Source organism: Chaetodon auriga, chromosome 15 (assembly GCF_051107435.1).
Source record: "Chaetodon auriga isolate fChaAug3 chromosome 15, fChaAug3.hap1, whole genome shotgun sequence".
NCBI lineage: Eukaryota > Metazoa > Chordata > Actinopteri > Chaetodontiformes > Chaetodontidae > Chaetodon > Chaetodon auriga.
The window spans coordinates 6,799,964-6,819,931 of record NC_135088.1 but is presented as its reverse complement, the minus strand read 5'-3'; the positions used below and the strand labels follow the sequence as shown (position 1 = coordinate 6,819,931).

General features: G+C 40.2%; 1 protein-coding gene across 1 annotated transcript in view; it reads right to left on the bottom strand.

The window, feature by feature from the left end:
- Positions 1–19,968, bottom strand: part of fstl4 (follistatin-like 4) — a 197,607-nt gene that overhangs the window by 155,484 nt on the left and 22,155 nt on the right. Inside the window, exon 3 of the mRNA XM_076750847.1 lies at positions 13,348–13,381. Within this exon, the coding sequence (XP_076606962.1) occupies positions 13,348–13,381 (34 nt within the window). The remainder of the gene's footprint in view (positions 1–13,347; positions 13,382–19,968) is intronic.

Sequence of the window (19,968 nt, the reverse complement as noted above, 5' to 3'; positions counted from 1 at the left end):
TCCCAGCCTGTTCTCTAGACATTTACTCAAGCACCATGAGCACATACTCAAATGTGTGGATGATGTACTTCCAAGTGTTCAGGGTCTTTTTAAATACATGGCTTAAGGGGAGAAAAAGAGGTCAGGACAGATACACGGCAGAGGTGTAGGAGGAGAACATGGGGATGTCTGAAGCCAGTAGTGCACAAATGTGTGACTATGAATAACCTGTAGGTATGTGCATTCATACAGTATATACATGCGTGCCTGCTTTTTTGATGTGCATCCATCAACGGGAGAATAAATATCATCCAAAAGACTGTTGTCCTGAAAATAAACTAATAACTCTGTTACTCAACACTTAACACTTTGCCTGCCACAGAGGCAGGCAGGAGTAACTTGAAACTTAACACTTACATGACTGAAGTAAGTCTGTTAAACTAAATTAAACTGTGAAAGTATGACCGTCCACTCAAGATAAATCTGAATTTGGACATCAAAATTTATGCCAGTCTGACCTGAAGACCCAAGAGTTTCCTACTAAACTTAAAGTCCATACATTGTGGTTTTGTCAGGGCCCAACACCTGTGCTAGGGGAGTCTTAATCATGTGCTTAATAATGGTTTTGCTCATAACAGCGCTTATCAGCAGAAAAAGGAGAAATCAAGCCAGACCTTTGAGAAGACATTTGACCTTTCCGGCCTAGTGGGAGATTTAATTATGAAAGAAACTTGATAATATGAGGTGATTTAACAATCTGACATCATAATTAATCTTCTGATGCTGACAATATACCATAAATGCCCTATGACCCTTGACCTGTCTTCCATTCCATCAGAACCCATGACCTTATCATATTACATATGCATGATTCTGGTCACCTTTGTGGACACTGGCACAATCTTTGTCTCGCTATGAGAAAAAAAAGGACTGGAAAAAAACCCCTGCTTGTTATATTTGCTATTATTGCAGCTACTGTACTGCTCTCTCCCCCGGTAGCTGGCTGCCCGAGCCATTTTACATTTAAATTTGTTGAATAATAAATTATTCAGTGATTTAATTCCAAAGAAAGCGGCAAATTTTTCTGAGAACAAGCAACCCACCTGCCTAGCCACGGGTGCCATTCCCTCACTGACTTGTTTTTAAATTACATCCACGATAGGATTCTCATTAATCTTCATGCATTTCAAAAGGCTTCAGGGATCATAACAAATTTTTTAAATAGATTCCTGTATATATGCTATGACAATGATCACACACCATCCGGCGAGTCTGTGAGGTTATTTCTGGAGACTCTTCTCTGTGGGATATGGGTATACAGTAGTTTGTGGAGATCACATTGTCTGTCACGGCAGCTGCAGTGCTTTTATGTGCTGTCTTGTCGCTGACAAAAAAGGAGTGGATGTGGACAAAGAGCGTCTGAGAAATCTCAAATTGCATATTGAATTCTAAAAGCACACCCTCAAAGGCAGAATCCTGGCAGAGCCTGCTCGCTCATGCTGCCAAAATCGGGACAATGGTAATTGCTTGTCATATTTAGGACAATTATGTAGGAAATACAAATGCCATATTAAAACCTTTTTGAAATTCTACTCAAAGCCCATTTGATTCATTTTCATCTCACTCTATTCTGGCAAGGTGTAGTGGAGTGATCGCTGTGTGGGTGTTTATTGACTCACTGCTTTTAATGTTGTCTCATTTATTCCATCTAAGCCCCAAGCTTTCCATCCTCTGCCTGAGTATCTCAAATTCCATTTTTGTCATTTGAAGATCTTTCTTCCAAATTGACAAATCATGACTTTCAAAAACAGTGATACCTACTCTTACAAACTGCTGAAAAGCACAATATGAAATTACACCTCACCGATGGACTCTTGCTTACAGATAGAAGGCAAAGAGCGTGATGATTTGCCAAGAAATCTTAGAGGAAATCAGCCATACTTTCGCTGCTGCATGTTGCTTTTTGTATTGTTCTCACCATCTCTCTGCACAATATGCCCAGATATTTAAGGCCAAGTGTGATTACAAGGTCCATTTACTCTGTGATTCCTAAGCTTTCAGCCACATCTCGTTGCCTTCCTCAGCAGATGGAGTTGTCATGTCATTAAACACCTTAAGGTCTCTACTGGCATACCCCAAACTGCATCAGCACCACACAGAATAAGATGGGGGCAGAGAAGACTATTATGCTGCAAGGAATTCTATTAATTTCTCATGAGTACATGGAAATTAAATCAAGCTGACCATTGCTACTGTTCTCTATGGAGGAAAAAAAGTAGTTGTAGGAGCCAACTGTCAAGCCCAGAGGTGGGTCTTTGACAGTCAAAACACACACACATTAACAAACAAACAAAAAAATAGATTTTGGGCAGAGCATCACTTAAATTATACATGGGGACAGCTACAGGCTATTTATGTCTTTACAGTACATGAAATGCATGGGGTCAAATCCAGACTGGAGAACATCATCGGACATGGGTCACAATTAAGTCACCACTATAGACATCGAACAGTTTTACAGATGGTCAAAGACGATGAAGCCTATGCAAGCCACAGAGTGACTGCAGAGACAATACATGAATAGATAAAGGCGGCAAAGTGTGGACGGGGGCCATGAGCACAGGAACAAGCCAAAGAGTCTACACACCAAAGCAAATGAGCATGGGACTGAGTTCAGTGCCCCTGCACAAAAGGTCAGCAAACAAATGTGATTTATGTGAGGCTATGTGCTATATGCTGAAATTATCCACCTGCTGGGAGGGATAAGGGCACTTTAAATAAAAGCTGAGGCTAGAGGGAGGGTTGAATGCGATCTCTGTGATTGTGATGCTAAATATCTTGAGCAATTTAAATGTCAAAAACAAGAGCGGGATGCGAACACAAATAACAGCACATATTACAGGTCTGTACTTAAACATGTTCTTAATTTCTAAGTTTCAACACACGATAACCCACTGACAGTGAGTATCTTTACCTGCACACAAGAAGACAGGCAAGAAGAAATCCAGTTAAGCAGGAAATGAGATGCATTTACGTGCACTGTGATAGAGGTGAGTGATGTGGCCAAAATCTTGTATCACTGCATATGTATGCAATGAGGGCACAGCTTTTCCTTAGAGCACGAGTGTACTTGAATTACGCTAACAGTCAAATATTCAACAGTTTAAAACAACTTTTTTGAGGCATCTTTTGTTTTGCCCATACTTTGAATATAATTATTTTGAATATGAGGGTGCACTGTTGCGTGAAATTATCTGTAAATCTCTAACTACAGAAAGCTGACTATGAATTGGTTACTTAAGTGCATATATACACACTGAGTGGTGAACAATTATTTGTAGTTACTGTTGCCCTTCCCCTGAGCATCCTGGTTGAACAATCAATCTTTCATTTACTTTCTGCCTGGAAGCAACTTTCTCCTCAGATGACCCGTTGACTGCAAATTTTACAGTCCCATGGTGGCAACAATGACATGCAGTCCTTGCTGGAGCTACCACACCACCCATTTATGTTTCCGGTTCATACTGTTGTGGCTGTTACTCAACACAGGAGCAAAGTTGTTCCTATTTTTTGCGGAGGGATGTAAATAATGTTGTGCTGAAACCATATCAAAAGGCCATTATGCCATTTTTAAAAAGGATCTGACCAGGGCTAGTTGGGATAGTTCCTAATCCTAGTTTGCATGAATCAAATCTGACCACACGTGTCTCACCCTCATTCTATCACCTACCACTGCACCAACATCTGTTCTGAAATGCAACACTTTAACACCTCTCTTTGCATCTGAATAAATGACATCCACTGCACACCACTTGTGTAAAAAGAAAATATGTCACTTTTAAAGCTGATTTGCCACGGAGAACTGTGAGGCCCAATCAGCACCACGGACCTGGTTTAATCGAATATTCTCTTGTCTAGCAAAGTTAAAAACACAATAACTTCATCAGCGTGTCACTATCAAGCCTGTTTGCAATCAGTACCAACAGCTGATTACCAACAACGTCATGGTCACTTCACTGTCTCCCCACTGCTCTGGAGTGTGTGTGTGTGTGTGTGTGTGTGTGTGTGTGTGTGTGTGTGTGTGGGGGGGGGGGGGGGGGGGGGGCTAATAATTCTACCCTTGATGAAATACGAGGACAGAGGACATTAATGATCACACAGTGCTGATGCCGCTCGCTGCAGAATGAATATAGGGGAAACACTGGTAGTGGCACTATCACCACGTAAAGAGTTTCCTTGGCAACGACGACGAGGTTGACTCACGTTTTGAAGCACACAGACCCCTACATATGCAAATAATTGATTTCCCAGTGAACGGATATTTGGTCTTATTTTTGGCATTAAAAATACAATTTTCTTGGCCTGGTGTGTGCTCCCCTTGGCCTAGCAGCCTGGCCCTGTACAGTTATAGGGGAAACAGTGGTTTGTATATGTGTGTGGGAGGTGGGGAAGGGGGCAGGAGCAGGGAGACGGAGCAACCAGAAAAGAGAGAGCAGAGCGCAGAGGAATATAATCTGAATTCAAAAGCAATCATTTTTGTTCTCAGCTCATAAAGCCGTCTACTGTTGATGGGTTAGGCAGTAAAAATCAGGGGGATGAAGGTAAAGAATGGATCTGAAGGGTTTGCAGTGATGCTTGCACTCACAGCAGCAGCAGCAGCCGGTATCAACCAAAAGTTGACCTTCAGTGAGTTGTACGTAAAGCAAAAAAGAATTACAGATAAATACAGTAATTTCGTTCTTTCCTATTAAGAAACCTCTGACTAATCAGAAAACAAATATTTAATTTGACAGAATTTGGACACAGGCGCAATTTGTAGTACTCAAAAGATTAGCTAATTAATTGATAAAGAGAAAATGTATCTGTTGGACAAAAAAGGGAATTGAGGATGTCACCTTAGGCAGTGGGAAACTGAAAAACTGTATTTTCCAATTTTTCAAGGATTAATCAATTCATTAAACAAATAATTCACTGTTAGTAAAAGTTAGTTGGTGAAATCATTTATGTCAGCCCTACATGAGATCAAGACCTTGGCGAGGCCAGCTGCTGTTGGTATAGACAAATGCTAGAGGCGCCGGGGTACTGAAGGGGCTCACAACGACAGAGAGGGAGAGATAAAGAAAAAAAAACAGCACACCATATGTCAACCACTAATTAAATTTGAAGGGCTGTAAATATATCACTACACGTTAAAGATAGAAAAGAGAAAAGAGGAAGTGGGTCAGAGTTTTTGGTGAAAAACAATCAACCTGTGGAACACGTGGCATCTTTTTTGTTCCCTCTCTTTAGGAGGTATGCAAATTGCTGTCACATTAGCTGTGTTTTCCTGTGCCAAACAGGAACACATTATGAGTAGTGATATATCTCAAACTCATTAAAGATCAAGGGAGGCTGTGAGGATGCTCTCCTCCCTCTAAATAGAGGTCTACCTTCACCTGCTGGTTCCTCTGGTATTTCTACATAACCTCTGTTTTTGGTCCCTGTATCTGCACTTCAGCATATGTGTGTGTGTGTGTGTGTGTGTGTGTGTGTGTGTGTGTGTGTGTGTGCATCTGTCTGTGTGTAGGCCCACTGGTGCACCTTGCCCCAGTCAGAGTAAAGTGTTATTCAGTGTGCCACTGTCAGTCCCTCTTAGTCCCTGGAGAGGCTGTGTGCCCTCCTTAAGCCCTTCAGCGGTATCTGCAGGCACGCTCAACATGGAGCTTACACCGCTGCTACAATCCCCTTTGTCTTTGACTTTCAGACTTTCTGGCAAAAATCATCACAGCATGAAACTTTGGCTGCCTGTGAATAAGATCGGAAAGGAAATGAGCAATAACTCCTGGTCCGATCAAATTTAGGTTCATGACAATGTGAAAATTGTGAGATTTATGGTGCAAATCATAACTTTACTTGAAGATATTCTAATTTTGTAACCCACGTCTATAAAGGTGGATCTGATTTTTAGGAAAGTCTTTTTCATTTTACTAGTTTGATTAAGTCCTCAATGAACTTTTCGCTTTGTAATCTTTATTGCTCTACAGCTAAATGAAATCACATTTCACAGAGATTTATGATGTGACTGAGATAGTGACTTACAACTTTCAGCTGTGAAAATTTATTCTTTTTGCACATCGTTCTAATTATGCAGGATGTCTCGGGGAGAGTAATCTACATGTGACAGTATCTTACATGTGAGAGCTCCCTAAACTGGTTGTGATTTGAGACCTTTTGTGTAAGAGTGAATATACAGTACAGAACACGCATAAGCACAAAGTTCTTTGATACATATTACAGCATGTTTAAACTGATTAACAATCCCAGAGAGAGAGAGACTGAATTTAACATTTAGACCTGCAGTAGAGAATAATATATTGCATTACATTTCAGCGTTGTTCTTTTAATTTACATTGCTTCTGTAAGTGAGAGATCCACGACTGAGAAAATGTAAATGTGGGTGGGTTTTGTTTCTCACCAAGTGATTTAATGATTCCCTTCTCAACCTTGAATACAATTCGAGGTGATAGCATCCCACCTCCCCCATGCATTATACAGTATCATCCCTCAAACTCTATCACTGCTCCAACTATATATCTGCTCTATAATCTCATTTCCTCATCACATCTCGCCCTCCACTTTCTAAAAACTTGCAAACCTTGTGAGTGAGTGGTATGCAACTAATTTTTGCAGCTCATATATTCAGTATGAGCTACAGCAAGGAAAAGCCAAGGTGCATTTTGCATCAGTGATGTATTCAATGATCACTGATGCCAAAAGTTTGACTGCATGTTGCTTGAATAAATGTCAACACATACAATGCCAGAAATTGTTTAATGAATTTGTTAAGAACTTCCTAAATATAAAGAAGCAGAAGTAAATACAAGAGTTATCTTTAGTTTATAATAAGACTGTCATAGTCCTTGTTCAGAATGTGAGCCTAAATCCATTTTTAGGGATATCCAGATTGTATCCAAACAAACAAACAAAATGCCATTTCAATCTGGTTACAGATGCATCTCAGTCTGGACACTCTGGCAGCTCGTATTGGATTTCATTTATTGGAGGTGTCTTTGGCCTTTTGATCCCCATTTCTCATGCTTCCATGCTGGAAAGCCACATAGTTACTGACACCACATTCAGTTAGTTAAGCGTCACGAAGCTTTAAATATTATGATATTGTTTTGTATGGACAGTGAAGCAGACAGGCACAACATGTAAACATCAACATGGCAGTAGGTCACAGCATTCTACAGAGACAATCAAAACTTCTTTGATAGCGTAATTAAGCCAGGAGATGACTTTCAAGCTAACATACTTCTCTGAGCTTCCTCCACTATCTTCTCTCCTCGCCTTTTCCTCCTCTCAGCTTCCTCCCCAGTCATTTTCTGCTTATTAGACAGTCTCTCTGTCAACCTTGTCCCATCTAATTCTCACCCAATTACAATCTAAATGAACCACAGGACTGCTAACTTGCTTTGCCTCTTCCCATTGTTTAATTTGTGACGGTAACAAACTCTGATTAGGCTCCGCAAAGGTTCATAAATTAAGCACTCAAGGCCGAATTAATCACCATTCCCTGGGAAGATGAATGGGCAATATTCAATTTTTCCATATGGATCCAACTGACAGTTCTAACACAGTGTGAAAAGAAGATCACCTAATGACAGTGACTGCATATTTCCAGACTGTGACATTTTGATCAGGGAGCAATACACATTATCAGCCAGAAAAGAGCTTCAATCTGACTTAACTTAAAACCTCAATGTGCAGTGTTTGGAGTAAAGCAATTTTCACTTGTAGCATCTGCACTCCGAAGGTAAAACTGGGCCAGTCTGATTAATGTAATTGTCTCAATTTCTCAATACAATGTTTGCCAAAGAGAGAGAGGGTGAGTGAAAATAGGGGGAAAAAAAAGGAAGGAGAGTGACTTGAGGTAGCGCAAAAGACAAAGACATGATATAGGAAGAAAGAAAAACAGGCAAAGAGAGAAGGCAAACTCAAATAATGAAAAATCGAAAGCGGGAGAAGCAACCAGCCAGTGGCAGTGAAAACAGACAATCCCGAAGAGCTACACTGATCATCATCCAAGCAAAGGGAGAGCAAAACAAGAAAATGAATTGTAATTGCCTGATTTTGACAGTGGATCCAGTTTAGCATACAAACAGGCAGCAGATAATTAGTCTCAAGAGGTAAATCAGCACACACTGAGAGAGAAGAAAGCTCACAATATTAAAGCGGCGGTCCTCAAATGACAGGGCAGAAATATTAAAGGGCTAACTCTCAGCTGGTGGAGATCTTCACCCTTCCCTCACTAACCACCTTACCGCTACATCACTTCTATCTATGTAATATATGGCATGATACACATTGAAAAAAAGAAAAAAAAAACTATTAGCTAGATTTTGTTGATGTGTGACACACAAACAGCAGGTGTAAATCCAACTCACAGTGCCCTGTACTTCTCATGTAGTTAAATATAATTTAAACTTTTTGATCTTGTAGCAGTAGCAGTGATAGACTACTGACTACTGGGAAAGATCATCATAAGAAAGAACACCAGTGCTAAGCAAAATCTTTCTATGAAAACACAAAGACTTAAACAGCCACTATTAGAACCTATCAACCAATAGACTGATCATCTCACCACCCACTCAAGACAACATCATGCTACATTAACTCCTAGTTGGTAAAACCTGCTCAGGTTACGTGGCGAGAGGGGCCCTCAGACTATCAGGCATTAGCATGATATAGCGCTGTATCTTGCTGATTCCTCAGTTGTGAATATGTTTTTTGTCAGCAGTGATGCAGAGCCTTTCACTAAGCAATACACCTTATCTTGCCACTGATGCTGTCATCCAGACAGAAAAAGAGGAGAACACAATTATGCTTGCATACATGATATGTAGACAATAAACGATACCACAGACAGGCAGGCATGACAAATACTGCATATGCATGGCCATTAGCACATGACATATATTGTACTTGACATGCATATATAACATAGAACCATCAACAGACATTAAAGATTACACATGATAAAAAGCTTTCTACATGAAAAATATTCATAAAATGTACATTTTTTGGACCAAGCGAAGTAAAAAAAATGGTGAAATGTAATTTGTTTCCGCTTTGCCGATGGTAGACATCAATAAATACAATGTAACGGCTGTAATGGTTTGTGTATTTATGTCGAACCTTCGTGGTATGGTCACGGTGGAGTGCACACAGCAGCAAAGAGACTGCACAGTATGTGGATTGATGGACATAACACAGAACAAAGCCCACTAAGGGTGAGTTCTGCCCAGAAACTTTTAGCCATGCGCTGTAGCAAAATGTGAACAACAATCTGATTGGTGTGTGAGTCAGTCACACAATGGCGAGCATAAATGATCCACCTGCATCCTTTAAAACAGTTGTTCAGGAACATTTTGGGTTCTAACAGGGGGAGAGTTGTGGATAGACAAGGGCTGTGTTGGCATCGCCCCTCCACTGTAGGGTATGTGAATGGAAACACTTCAAATACTGTATGCTGACACACGTATTCAACTACTACATACCCAAGGTCAAAAGAACCATGACTCCTAAGCCGGGGTGTAAACTGAACCATGAGTTCTGTATGCTGTTACTGTGCGTTCACACCAAAAGAGGCAAAAGAGGCAAAAGAGGCAAGGACGCCGGAAGTTAATACATTTTCAATGAGAGCCCGGCGTCCTGAGCGGCCAAAGCGTAGCCGCCGTCAGCCGCGCGTCTAGAGCGTCCAAAGCGGCTAAAGCGTCCAAAGCGGCACCAGATGAAAAGTTGAAATTCGGTTAACTTTATGGTAATTAGCTATGACGCGGTTCAGCGGCAACCGGCGGCAACCAATCAGAGTAGAGGTGTCCTTCGCTCGAGCGAGCCCCAAAGAACAACGCATGTAACTTTGTTTCCTAGTTCCGTCATGGATGCCGAGAAATTGATCACTTGTGTGCGGGCACAGCACACATCACAGCGATGTCATCCAAATCCATGATGAGTCGATATGATTTTGAGGGTTAAACGCGCATATTTATAGTCGTCGCAGACCATGTTGATGATACAATAATAACAATTATGAGCGGGAGTTAATTTAATTCGCTAACGGCCTCACCCCATTTTCCCCGTTCTTCCAAAAAAGGAACACTCTTTGGCCACACACACACACACACACACACACACACACACACACACACACACACACACACACACACACACGAACTTGACGAACTTGTATGACACCAAACGAAAGACAAGCAGACAACACCACATGCGTAATTGTGCACAGAGATGCTGCAGCTGAGACGTAAGGAGCGCGCATTTGCACCCGTGTGTGTGTGTGTGTGTGTGTGTTAATTAATTAACACAAATGTGTGTGTGTGTGTTAATTAATTAATTGCTTCCTCCTCAATACGTCAATCCGCTCGTGACTAGATGGTGATTTTGATTTATGTTCATGCTCAGAGATTTTTTTTTTCTTCTGTATTTAATGACACACAAAACCTCCCATGCAACTAGGCATGCTTTAAACTGAAGGTGAACAACAGCAAGCAGCACTATGCCGCTGTCAAGAAGTCTGCTTTGCGGCTCCTTTAAATGACTAGCGCGATTTAACTTTGACGTCAGTCACGTGAAGAGCGACCAAAGCGGCTAAAATATTTTGCCGCTTTGGAAGCTGTCCTGTTTCTCGCGCAGCCTCGGGCGTCCTTGCCTCTTTTGCCTCTTTTGGTCTGAACGCACAGTTACACCTCTAATAAATACTAGTGTATATGCACAGGAGATATGCACTAGAAAAAACCCTTACAGATACAGGGAGAACCAAAAAATTAAGCACAGAAAGACCCTAGTTCACTGTGAGACATCGCAACAGTGCACGAATCCAAAATTACTTTGTCACTTGGACCTTAAGCTCTGGAGACAAATATTAAAAATACATGAGCCCAGTGTATGTAAATCCAAAGCCATGACCTTCAATCCATTGTTTTCCTCTTCTGTGTTCCCATCAACTCCCTGCGACTGCATACTGAACAGGGCTGTACGTTAACTTCTTTACACATGACACTGGTGCTACAGAGGTATAAAGTTATGCCCCTGACATACATGTTGCACTGTACGGCCCTGCTGAATACATTTTCTGCCAACACATGTTTATATGACACGACAAAAGTGGTTCCACATTCGCTGAGCTACTGCAAAATGCTTGCATTGTGGTCATTTTTTTGCATTTCGCTCCTGGTGCAGAGCTAGCCTTGTGTTTGTTCATATCAGCCTTCCCCATCAATACTGGTGTTTTTTTCTGCATGTGCATATGTCAGCGTCAACCTCTGTGACAGCAGGTAGAGCATAATGGAAAGACCTGTCACAGAAGCACCTCACAATGTGTTTCCCCATCAGGATGTGTGTTACTGCAGCAGGATTGTAAGAGGCAGGTGAAGAAAGTACACACAGCTAGAAAAGCAATTATCACCTAGAAAGCTACATTTTTCCACATAAATACAACATTAAAAAGAAATCAACTTAGAAAAATCCTGAGGTAAAAAAAAAAGAACACGTGGTGCACTAGATACTGAATAACAAACATGAACAAAAGAAATCCTCTGGGTCATGTTAAGGTTGAATAGAAGCATGCACAGAAAACTCTGCACTGCAAGCAGGGAAACAGTGCTTTGCTTATGCTGTGAGATGAAGACAACACATCATAATGGGCGTAATGCTTACAGAGGAAGTCACTTGTCAAATAGGAAGCAGTCAGCCCTGGAAATATTGATGTAACTTACAACCAAGCCGCTCAATCTCCCTGTCATGCACTAATATACAGTAAAATACACAAAACAGAAAAATGTACTTGAGTGTGTAGGCCATACACAACATGGAGTAAAAAAAAAACCCTTCATCTTCATGAGGTGTCAATGCAGTTACATGACAACAACTTTCACAACAATTCAGCCAGTCCCTCAAACTAATACAATACAACTGAACTGCGAGATAGAAAAGCCACTATGAGGGAAAAATATAGGATTTGACTGAATCTCTCTTCTGACAACGACAGTCCTTGACCCCTTTGCCACACGTCATTTCAGGATTGTTGTGAAAGACTGTTTTTAATACTGAACTGAAAATCAGTTTCATGATCACCTGTGTTGTGCAAGTAGGAACCTGGCACTTAACTAAATATATGAAGAAAAAAGACACACAAAAAAAATACACACCTCTTGGAGGTTAACTGCAGCAGAGCAAAATATTTACCAGGACATATAGTCTAAATCAATAGGTGAGATGGATAAAAGTAAGCAGACAGCAAGAGTGTCGAACAGTCAAACACCAAGTTTTCAATTGAATCCCAGAGTAATTCACTACTTGATAAAACTTCTGCAAGGTACTAAATGCAGAGAGATACTCACAGAGAAGACAAAGATGTAAAGTTCAACATCCCTGACCATATGTCACTACAATAATGTCAACTGCAAACACACTGCTTATTCAACTTCATACTGACTCCGCTATCAAAATTCTGGTCATGGCAGCCGTAGCTCAGGCGGTGGAGTAGATTAGCTATTAATCATCAGGTTGGTGGTATTATGACCTATTCCTTCCCTCTACTAAAGTCTCAACATCCAGCCTTCTATGAGGGATCAGAGTCAAGAACGTGAATGATCTTCTTTAGAGGGCACTGACAGTCTGATCAATCACTGCAGTGTAACACAGCCCATGAGGCCCAAGCCAAGCAAACATTACTTAATCATCTCAGACAGGAAACGAATGATAGTTGACAGATGAATTATTATTCACCTGATAAATATATTTTTTTTTCAACTTATGAAAGGGTTGTCACTAGGAATGAGTGATTTCAGATGCTTCCACTTTTTGTCCGTGGAGTTGGGGGAGGACAGCAGGACATGGTGGACTTGAGTTTCACATCACTAATGAAAAAAATATCCTACTATTTTGTCTCAGATGGTGTCAAAAGCAGCTGAATAAACAAACTGATGTCTGCCAGTCCCACAACTGGCTGAGGATTATATCTTGGCATGCACTGACATCTGACATTATTTCAAATTCAAAATCTGAAATGCTTTCAAACACTTCTTCTGAGGACAGTAGAGCAATAAATGTGAAGCAGTAACAAGTGGTATTTGTCAGATTGTCACAGTTATATCATCATCAGGGGTCTTCTCCATAATGGACTGGATGGTCCATTTTATGGGAGCCATTTAGATTTGAATTACTTCCCAGCAGCATTTCCCAGCAATCAGAAAACCAAAGTATATGCCAGAATAACAGCACAAGAAAAAAAAAAAAAAGATTTTCTCATGGAGCACAACATGGCATATTTTGAAAAATGCTGTTTGGTTTGAACACAGTAAGTGTACTCACATTGATCGATGTTCCCGTCTGCTTTCCCCTTCTCCTGCAAACAGAGAGCACACACAAAAGTGGTTATTACAGGCTTGGAGGAGTAAGGCGAAAAAAGCCCTTTCTGCAGCTTTTCACACACCATTCGTTACTGGGCCTTTTCCTCTTTTCTAGGTTCAGAGAAAGACGATGACAGAAAACAAAGGTGAACAGACAGAAAGAGAAAGACAAAGAAAAAAAGAGAGGCGAGAGAGAGTGAGAATGAATATATGGGGGGTGACAGCAGAGGAATTAACAAAGGCGGATCCCAGAATCAATTCAATCATCTGAATTGGAAAAACATTTGCCAACAGGCTGGAAGATGGCAGGTGTCACCATATTGAACTAGACTGCTTATCATGATGTTAAACAACTGATACCACCAGGATGAACTTATTTTTATTTGTAGGATTGGGAACCGAATTACATCCGTACGACTGAGCATCGATTCACGCTAAATCAATCAGTGCCAAATTTAGGTGAGACATCCAGGTGACACAGTAACTTAGAGTATACAGAGAAAGAGAGACAGTGAGACTGCATCACCCCTGTCGTTTGGCAACAGTGAGTCAGGTCTGAGGCTCTATGTTGATGTGTGAGTGGACAGCAGTGTAGAGATGAGGCTACAGCAGAGAATGAAACGGAGTAATTAGTCCAAAAGTCATTGTAATGGTTTTTGTAACCTGTACACAGATCAGAAAGGAGATAAGATCTGGTATCAGTTGACATATTAAAAAAAATAAGCTGGGGCTATTCCAGACAAGTTTACAATAATCAAATTTGTTTTTTATTCTAGAGATGGTGAAAGTTCTCAAAATATCTGTCTTGCATTAGAAAAAATATCAATCTTACTGGAAATAGCAAACAGGCTGACAGGAATCGCTATCAGCCCTGAAATTCCATATCGGCACATCTCTGAAAAGATAATGCACAGCAGAATTGATGATAAAGACAGGAAACATTGTTACAAGGGTCATACAGAAGTGCTGAGGATGTCAGAGGAGAGGAGAGTTGTCTTGCAGCATCACTGAGCAGTAACAGGGGCAGATAAGAAAATGTGAAGCAATATTCTGGCCCCATGTATATAAAGGTATCCGAGACATTGTGCGGAAGACAACAGGAGTGTGGATAAAATAAAAGGTGAGTGCAGTTTTAAAAAGAAATGCAGTGATATAAATAAAAGTGATATCATGATGTCTTGCATTATGAATTAATAATGATGCGAATGGAAAATATTTGGAGTGTGCAGTTCTGCATGGTTGGACCCAGCAGCTGTGTAATGCAATTCACTGCACCTCACCGGACATCAAGTTTTATTTTTGTTATTGCCTTTAGTGGGAGCCCAACCAACCTGTCTGGGTACGTGTGTGTCTGTGTGCACAAACTGTAAGCATTTTGGTGTGAATTGTGCGCTTGTTAGCTACTGATCACCGGAGCTCGTTACAGCACCAGCTCTGCATATACTTATCTAAACTTGAGATGCAATTTAATGTACGCTGGCAAAACAAAGGATCGGCATGCCATTTAAAAATAGAACAGAAGCAGGACTTCCAATGCAACGCCACTTCTGAAGAAGCCAATATGTGGCAGCAATTGAAGTGTTGTGACATTTAGCATTCTTGTCCCTCAGTGTAGATGTCAACGTTAATGAGGCTCAGTGATAAAACGTGTGTGACTACGAGGCCCTCTTGGCTTCCCAGGAGACTGAGAGCCTCACGAAAAACACAGCAGTTTTAGCGCCTCTTGTCATTGCCTCCTTCTTTGTCTCTACATCTCTATCCCTCTCTCTTTCTGCCATCTGTCCATCTTAATTGCAGACGTGCTTTCTCATGATGGCAGGATAAAATTGAGTGTGCTCATCAGCACCGCCTTCCATCATCTCGAGTGCCGCTGTTTGATCAATTGATTAGAGAATCAAACCAAGCATAGAGGTGAAAGAAAGGCTATACGCCTCTTTCTAAAAATACTGTCTTCTCTTTACTCTCCAGGGTTCTTTTTGTCACTTTCCTTTATACATTGAGATTTTCATGGCGTAAACTAACACTTCAATAATAACCGAAGGCAAGTGGCAGATTCACAGTTGATTTGAAGGTAGTTTGTAATTTTCTCCTGCAATGCGCACTTGCATTTTCACTTTCACTGGGTAGAGAAATGTAAATAACTACTAACAGAATTTCATTTAAGCAAATAGAGTAAACCCACTGGGTTTCATTTGATGCCTTTCTCTACTACATTTCCTCTTGTTATAGAGGCTGATTTGATGGGTGTATTTTTATATACAACCTAACTGCCCAGTGCAGTAAGGATTGCATGATGAGATTATGAAAACAGTAGGGATGCTGAGAGATTCAATACTTTCTACCTTTTTATTATACTTACTTACTTACTTTATTCCCACACTTATGGTATAGTAACTACATGTCTCAGGCACGTTATACATTGTTATTTTTAGGACAGGTTAGGTTAAAAGAGAGGTGGTGTACATCCTGAGGGTGTAGCTTGTGGTGCACAGACACAGGTAAAATAACAGAAAAAAGGCTACTCAGAAATGTCATCAATTGGCATTTAACACATAAAGTATTTTAACACTAAAACAGCAGCTTAAAGGGGGCTTAACAACCTCAACCACTGAGCATCAAGTCACAGGCTAGAAAATCTGCAAATAAATGCTTGTTTCCATCCTCTACCATTAGGCAATTATTAGGAGTTGGTTCATCAAGACATGCTGTAGGTGGAACTAATAACAGAGTCAGGAAACCATTACACCACTGGAGAAGAACAGGGCACAACATTAGATTACATTTGATCTGTGGAGAGATGAGAAGATGTTTTAATCTATGGAAACGGCTTATTCTTTTTCTCTTCCTATTGGAATGCAGTAAGCTGATCAGTCATGTGAATTAAATGTCAGTACTTGCTTGAAAAAGGCATTTCCATCTCCCACTCACTGTACTTAAGCCATGACCATCTACCACAGGAATACAAGGTAGGTTCGTATCTGGTAATCAAGCAGCAGTGCTATTGCTCTGATTAGAAACCTGGATTTGTACCTCTACTATGACTTCATATACCACAGATGCAAACATGGCGCTATGAGCTGAATTAACATAAAAACACTCTCCAGATGTCATAGTAATGTAGTATTACTGATGTCACAGTCTGTTTCAAGTTTGCCTACTTTATTGGGTTTTGTGGTAGCAACAGAGTTTAAGTGTACAAACTCAATAAGATTGTTATAGCCTCTCCAAAAACTAGAACAAACAAATCTCTGAGAGCTACATGCCTCCATCTTGGATGCCATTTAAACACCCACGCAAAACAAGAATCTGACATTGCTGCCACGGAGACTGACATTTTGTGAGAATGCAATTTGAACAGCAGGGCAGTTCAAGCCAAGCTGTGTCTCTTACAAAGTCTGGTTGAATATGCCTTTTACTCACTCTCTTATATGCAGTGCTGTGAAGGCACTCCTCATTCAAGGACCCATATGTTTATATGCTCCCTTACACTTACCCTCTCTCTGTCTCTCCCTGGCTTTTAAGTCCAGTCAACAACAAAACTCTCTGCTAGAAATAGCTTCCTGCATGACGACACAGAGTTGCAGTTTCATCATAATCGCTAAGCAGTAGCCTCAGTTATTGTCTGATATGTGGAGATATTGACACCTCGATGTTTTCAAGATATTGCCTGATTAGGATGAAGAAGAAGAAGCCAGAGGAGCAGGAGGGAAGGAAAGCTGAATCTATTATGAGTTCATCTGTCTAAATTTAATAGTCGTATCTCAGAGAAACTCATCAGCGCACCAACAGATTACTTAATGAGCTAAATGAAAAGGAGCCAAAAGAAGAAAAAACACTGACAGCGTATGTAAGTGGTAATACCTTCATATACATAACTTTGATGAATCCTGAAATAGAACTAAAGCCTGACAAATTCCACTTTTTCTTCCTTGCATCATTAGCTGGAGTGGTTTCATGTTTCCTGTGATGCTCACTGCCACAGTCTGGCTTCTTAACATTTCCATGTATTCAAATTTGTCCCTATCTTCTGGAGACAAAGTCATAAACAGCTTCACTAAGTTTTACAGTTTTTTTTTTTTTTAAAACACACTACCGGATAAATTACTTGCTAATTAATGTCCTAATCATCTCCCAGGCAAACACAACCACTTTCACAAATAACTTCCAAAACCAATAGCAATAAATCATTTCTGGAAAAGCAGCTAATTGATTGGTGAGGTGTTATTCAAATGTACCTGGCCACTGAAATTACACATTTTAATTTAACGTTTTATTTATTCCTGTGAATTCTTCAGCACATGTAGAAATAAAAAATAGTTTTGTAAATTACTGCAAAAAAACTGTTTTAATGTTAACCTAACCATTTTGCATTTGCATCCACCAGCGGGTGACGGGTGCTTTAGGAAATACAAGTTAAATTACATTTTTAGGTGTCCAGTTTTATCTCTAAGACTTAGTTATGAACAACACCCACCTTGCACCCTGCTACTACCACCCTGCTTTTGTTTTTGATTAATGGATACAGCACTTATTTCCAAAATTTGGATTTTACAACAGCTCAAGATCATATACAAGTATGCAAAGAACAAATTTAGCAAACATCGCTTCTGTCCCCCTTCAGTATACTACTACTACACTACTACTACTACTACTACTACTACTACTACTGTTTATCACACAATAAGTACCTCAGTATAAGAAAGCAGGAACTGAAAACATACCAGAGGTTTGTGGTGAGTACAGAGAACGTCGCCCACCACTATAATTATAGTAGAGAAGAGTATTATTGCTTCATATAATGGTAAGCACTGCACAAGATCTGTTTGCCTGAAAGGGTTTCTTCAGCTCTGAATACAAATTCTCAGGAGACGGCCTGAAAAATTGTGAACTAACCCTCTGGGACTGCAACGAAATAAAACATAAAGGTTTATGGGGACAAGTCATAATCAAAATGTAAATGTAGTGGGTGGTAGCCCCTCTGCTGAAAATTAAAACACAAGAGAAAAACCTGCCCTCATGGAGAGAAAACTATTTTCGTTCTTTTTATTTTCATTGTTCCTACAGTTATTCCGTATTCAATGCATAGCCTCATTACACCAAAACTTGTCATCCAATGAGCACCCTCTTTCTCTATAGTTACTGCAAAATTATGGAACTCCCCCACTCTTGTCTCCGTCTTCATAAAGGCCACTCCCAAACCAAATTACAACCTCACTGACAAATATGCAGTATATTGAAAATGCACATGCTCATCAGTGTTGTGGTGTGACACTCACTGCCAACACAAGAATCCAGGACCAAAATCACAGGGGTATCACAGTACATCATCCCAGCTACATCTGTACCATCACTCAGTTAAATGTTAAAGACGCATACATGTCTAGAGAAACATTAAGCTGTGTGTATGGAATGAAACAGAATACCCTGATACATGGGTGGACGAAAAATGCAGACATGCATGCAAAACAGACAGATACTGCATTGATGTGTTGCACTGTTGATTAAAACACTAATTGAATTACTTTGTCATTATCACCTTGCCCTTTACCCATTATCATATAACTGATTTGCTGAAAGGATTTAAGCAGTCTGATGGGAATTTATTTAGAAGTATGGCATCTTTCCATCTGCAGCAGGTAAAAGACTTGATTTTGACTTAATCATAGCAAGGAATGGTATACAAAACACAGGTATAAAAAATGTCATTAATTATGGCTGTATTTCATTTCAGAGTTTCTTGTTAATATGCATGCTATTTCAGGGACATGACCTAGCAGGCTTCTTAAATGGAATGAAGACATCATTAATGTTATTAGTAAAAATTGTGATTTTCCTGCTATGACAAGTGCAAACATCAAAAAAAAAATTTGGGCGTACCTGTGCAAGTAACTCTTGGTTCTGATTAGGGATGTCAGTTTCAGTTAATTTTGCTTTAACCCAACAATCATTAACCAGTAAATAACCTGTTCATTTTGCACAGGAGGAGCACATTGGACTGCATCTTCCAGCCAGCTGTGTCCTGGAAAATTTCAATGTCCCAGACAAATGAGAGAAATTCCATCAAATATTATCAATGTTTATGGACCCAATTTTTCCAATTTGTGCATAAGTGACGAATGAAGACAACAATTTCTGAAACTGGTCGAGTACTGAGCGAGAACACTGTAGATAGCAGCTGCAAAACTGGCTGCAATATAATCCGTCTGGGCATTTGCACACCATCAATGTAGGTCCACTAAAAGTGTTTTTGCCATTGACAGGCCATGATTGTTATTTTAGAGTAGTAGAGTATTTTCACATCTAATTTGAACTCTGGATTTATTCTCACCACACATCATAACCCAAGAGATTTAAATATGTTGAACTTCAACACAACTATTTATTGTTTTACCTCATCAATTTCATTGACTTTTGCAAATATTTGCCAATATTTGCTGCCAGCAATATGTTAAGACCAGGGCAACAGAAGACAGGGAAACTTATGGAATGCTCCAAAAGCACCTGTTTGGAACATTCTACAGGTAAACAGGTTAGCCAATAACAGGTGATGCATGATGATTGGGTATGAAAAGGGCATCCTCGA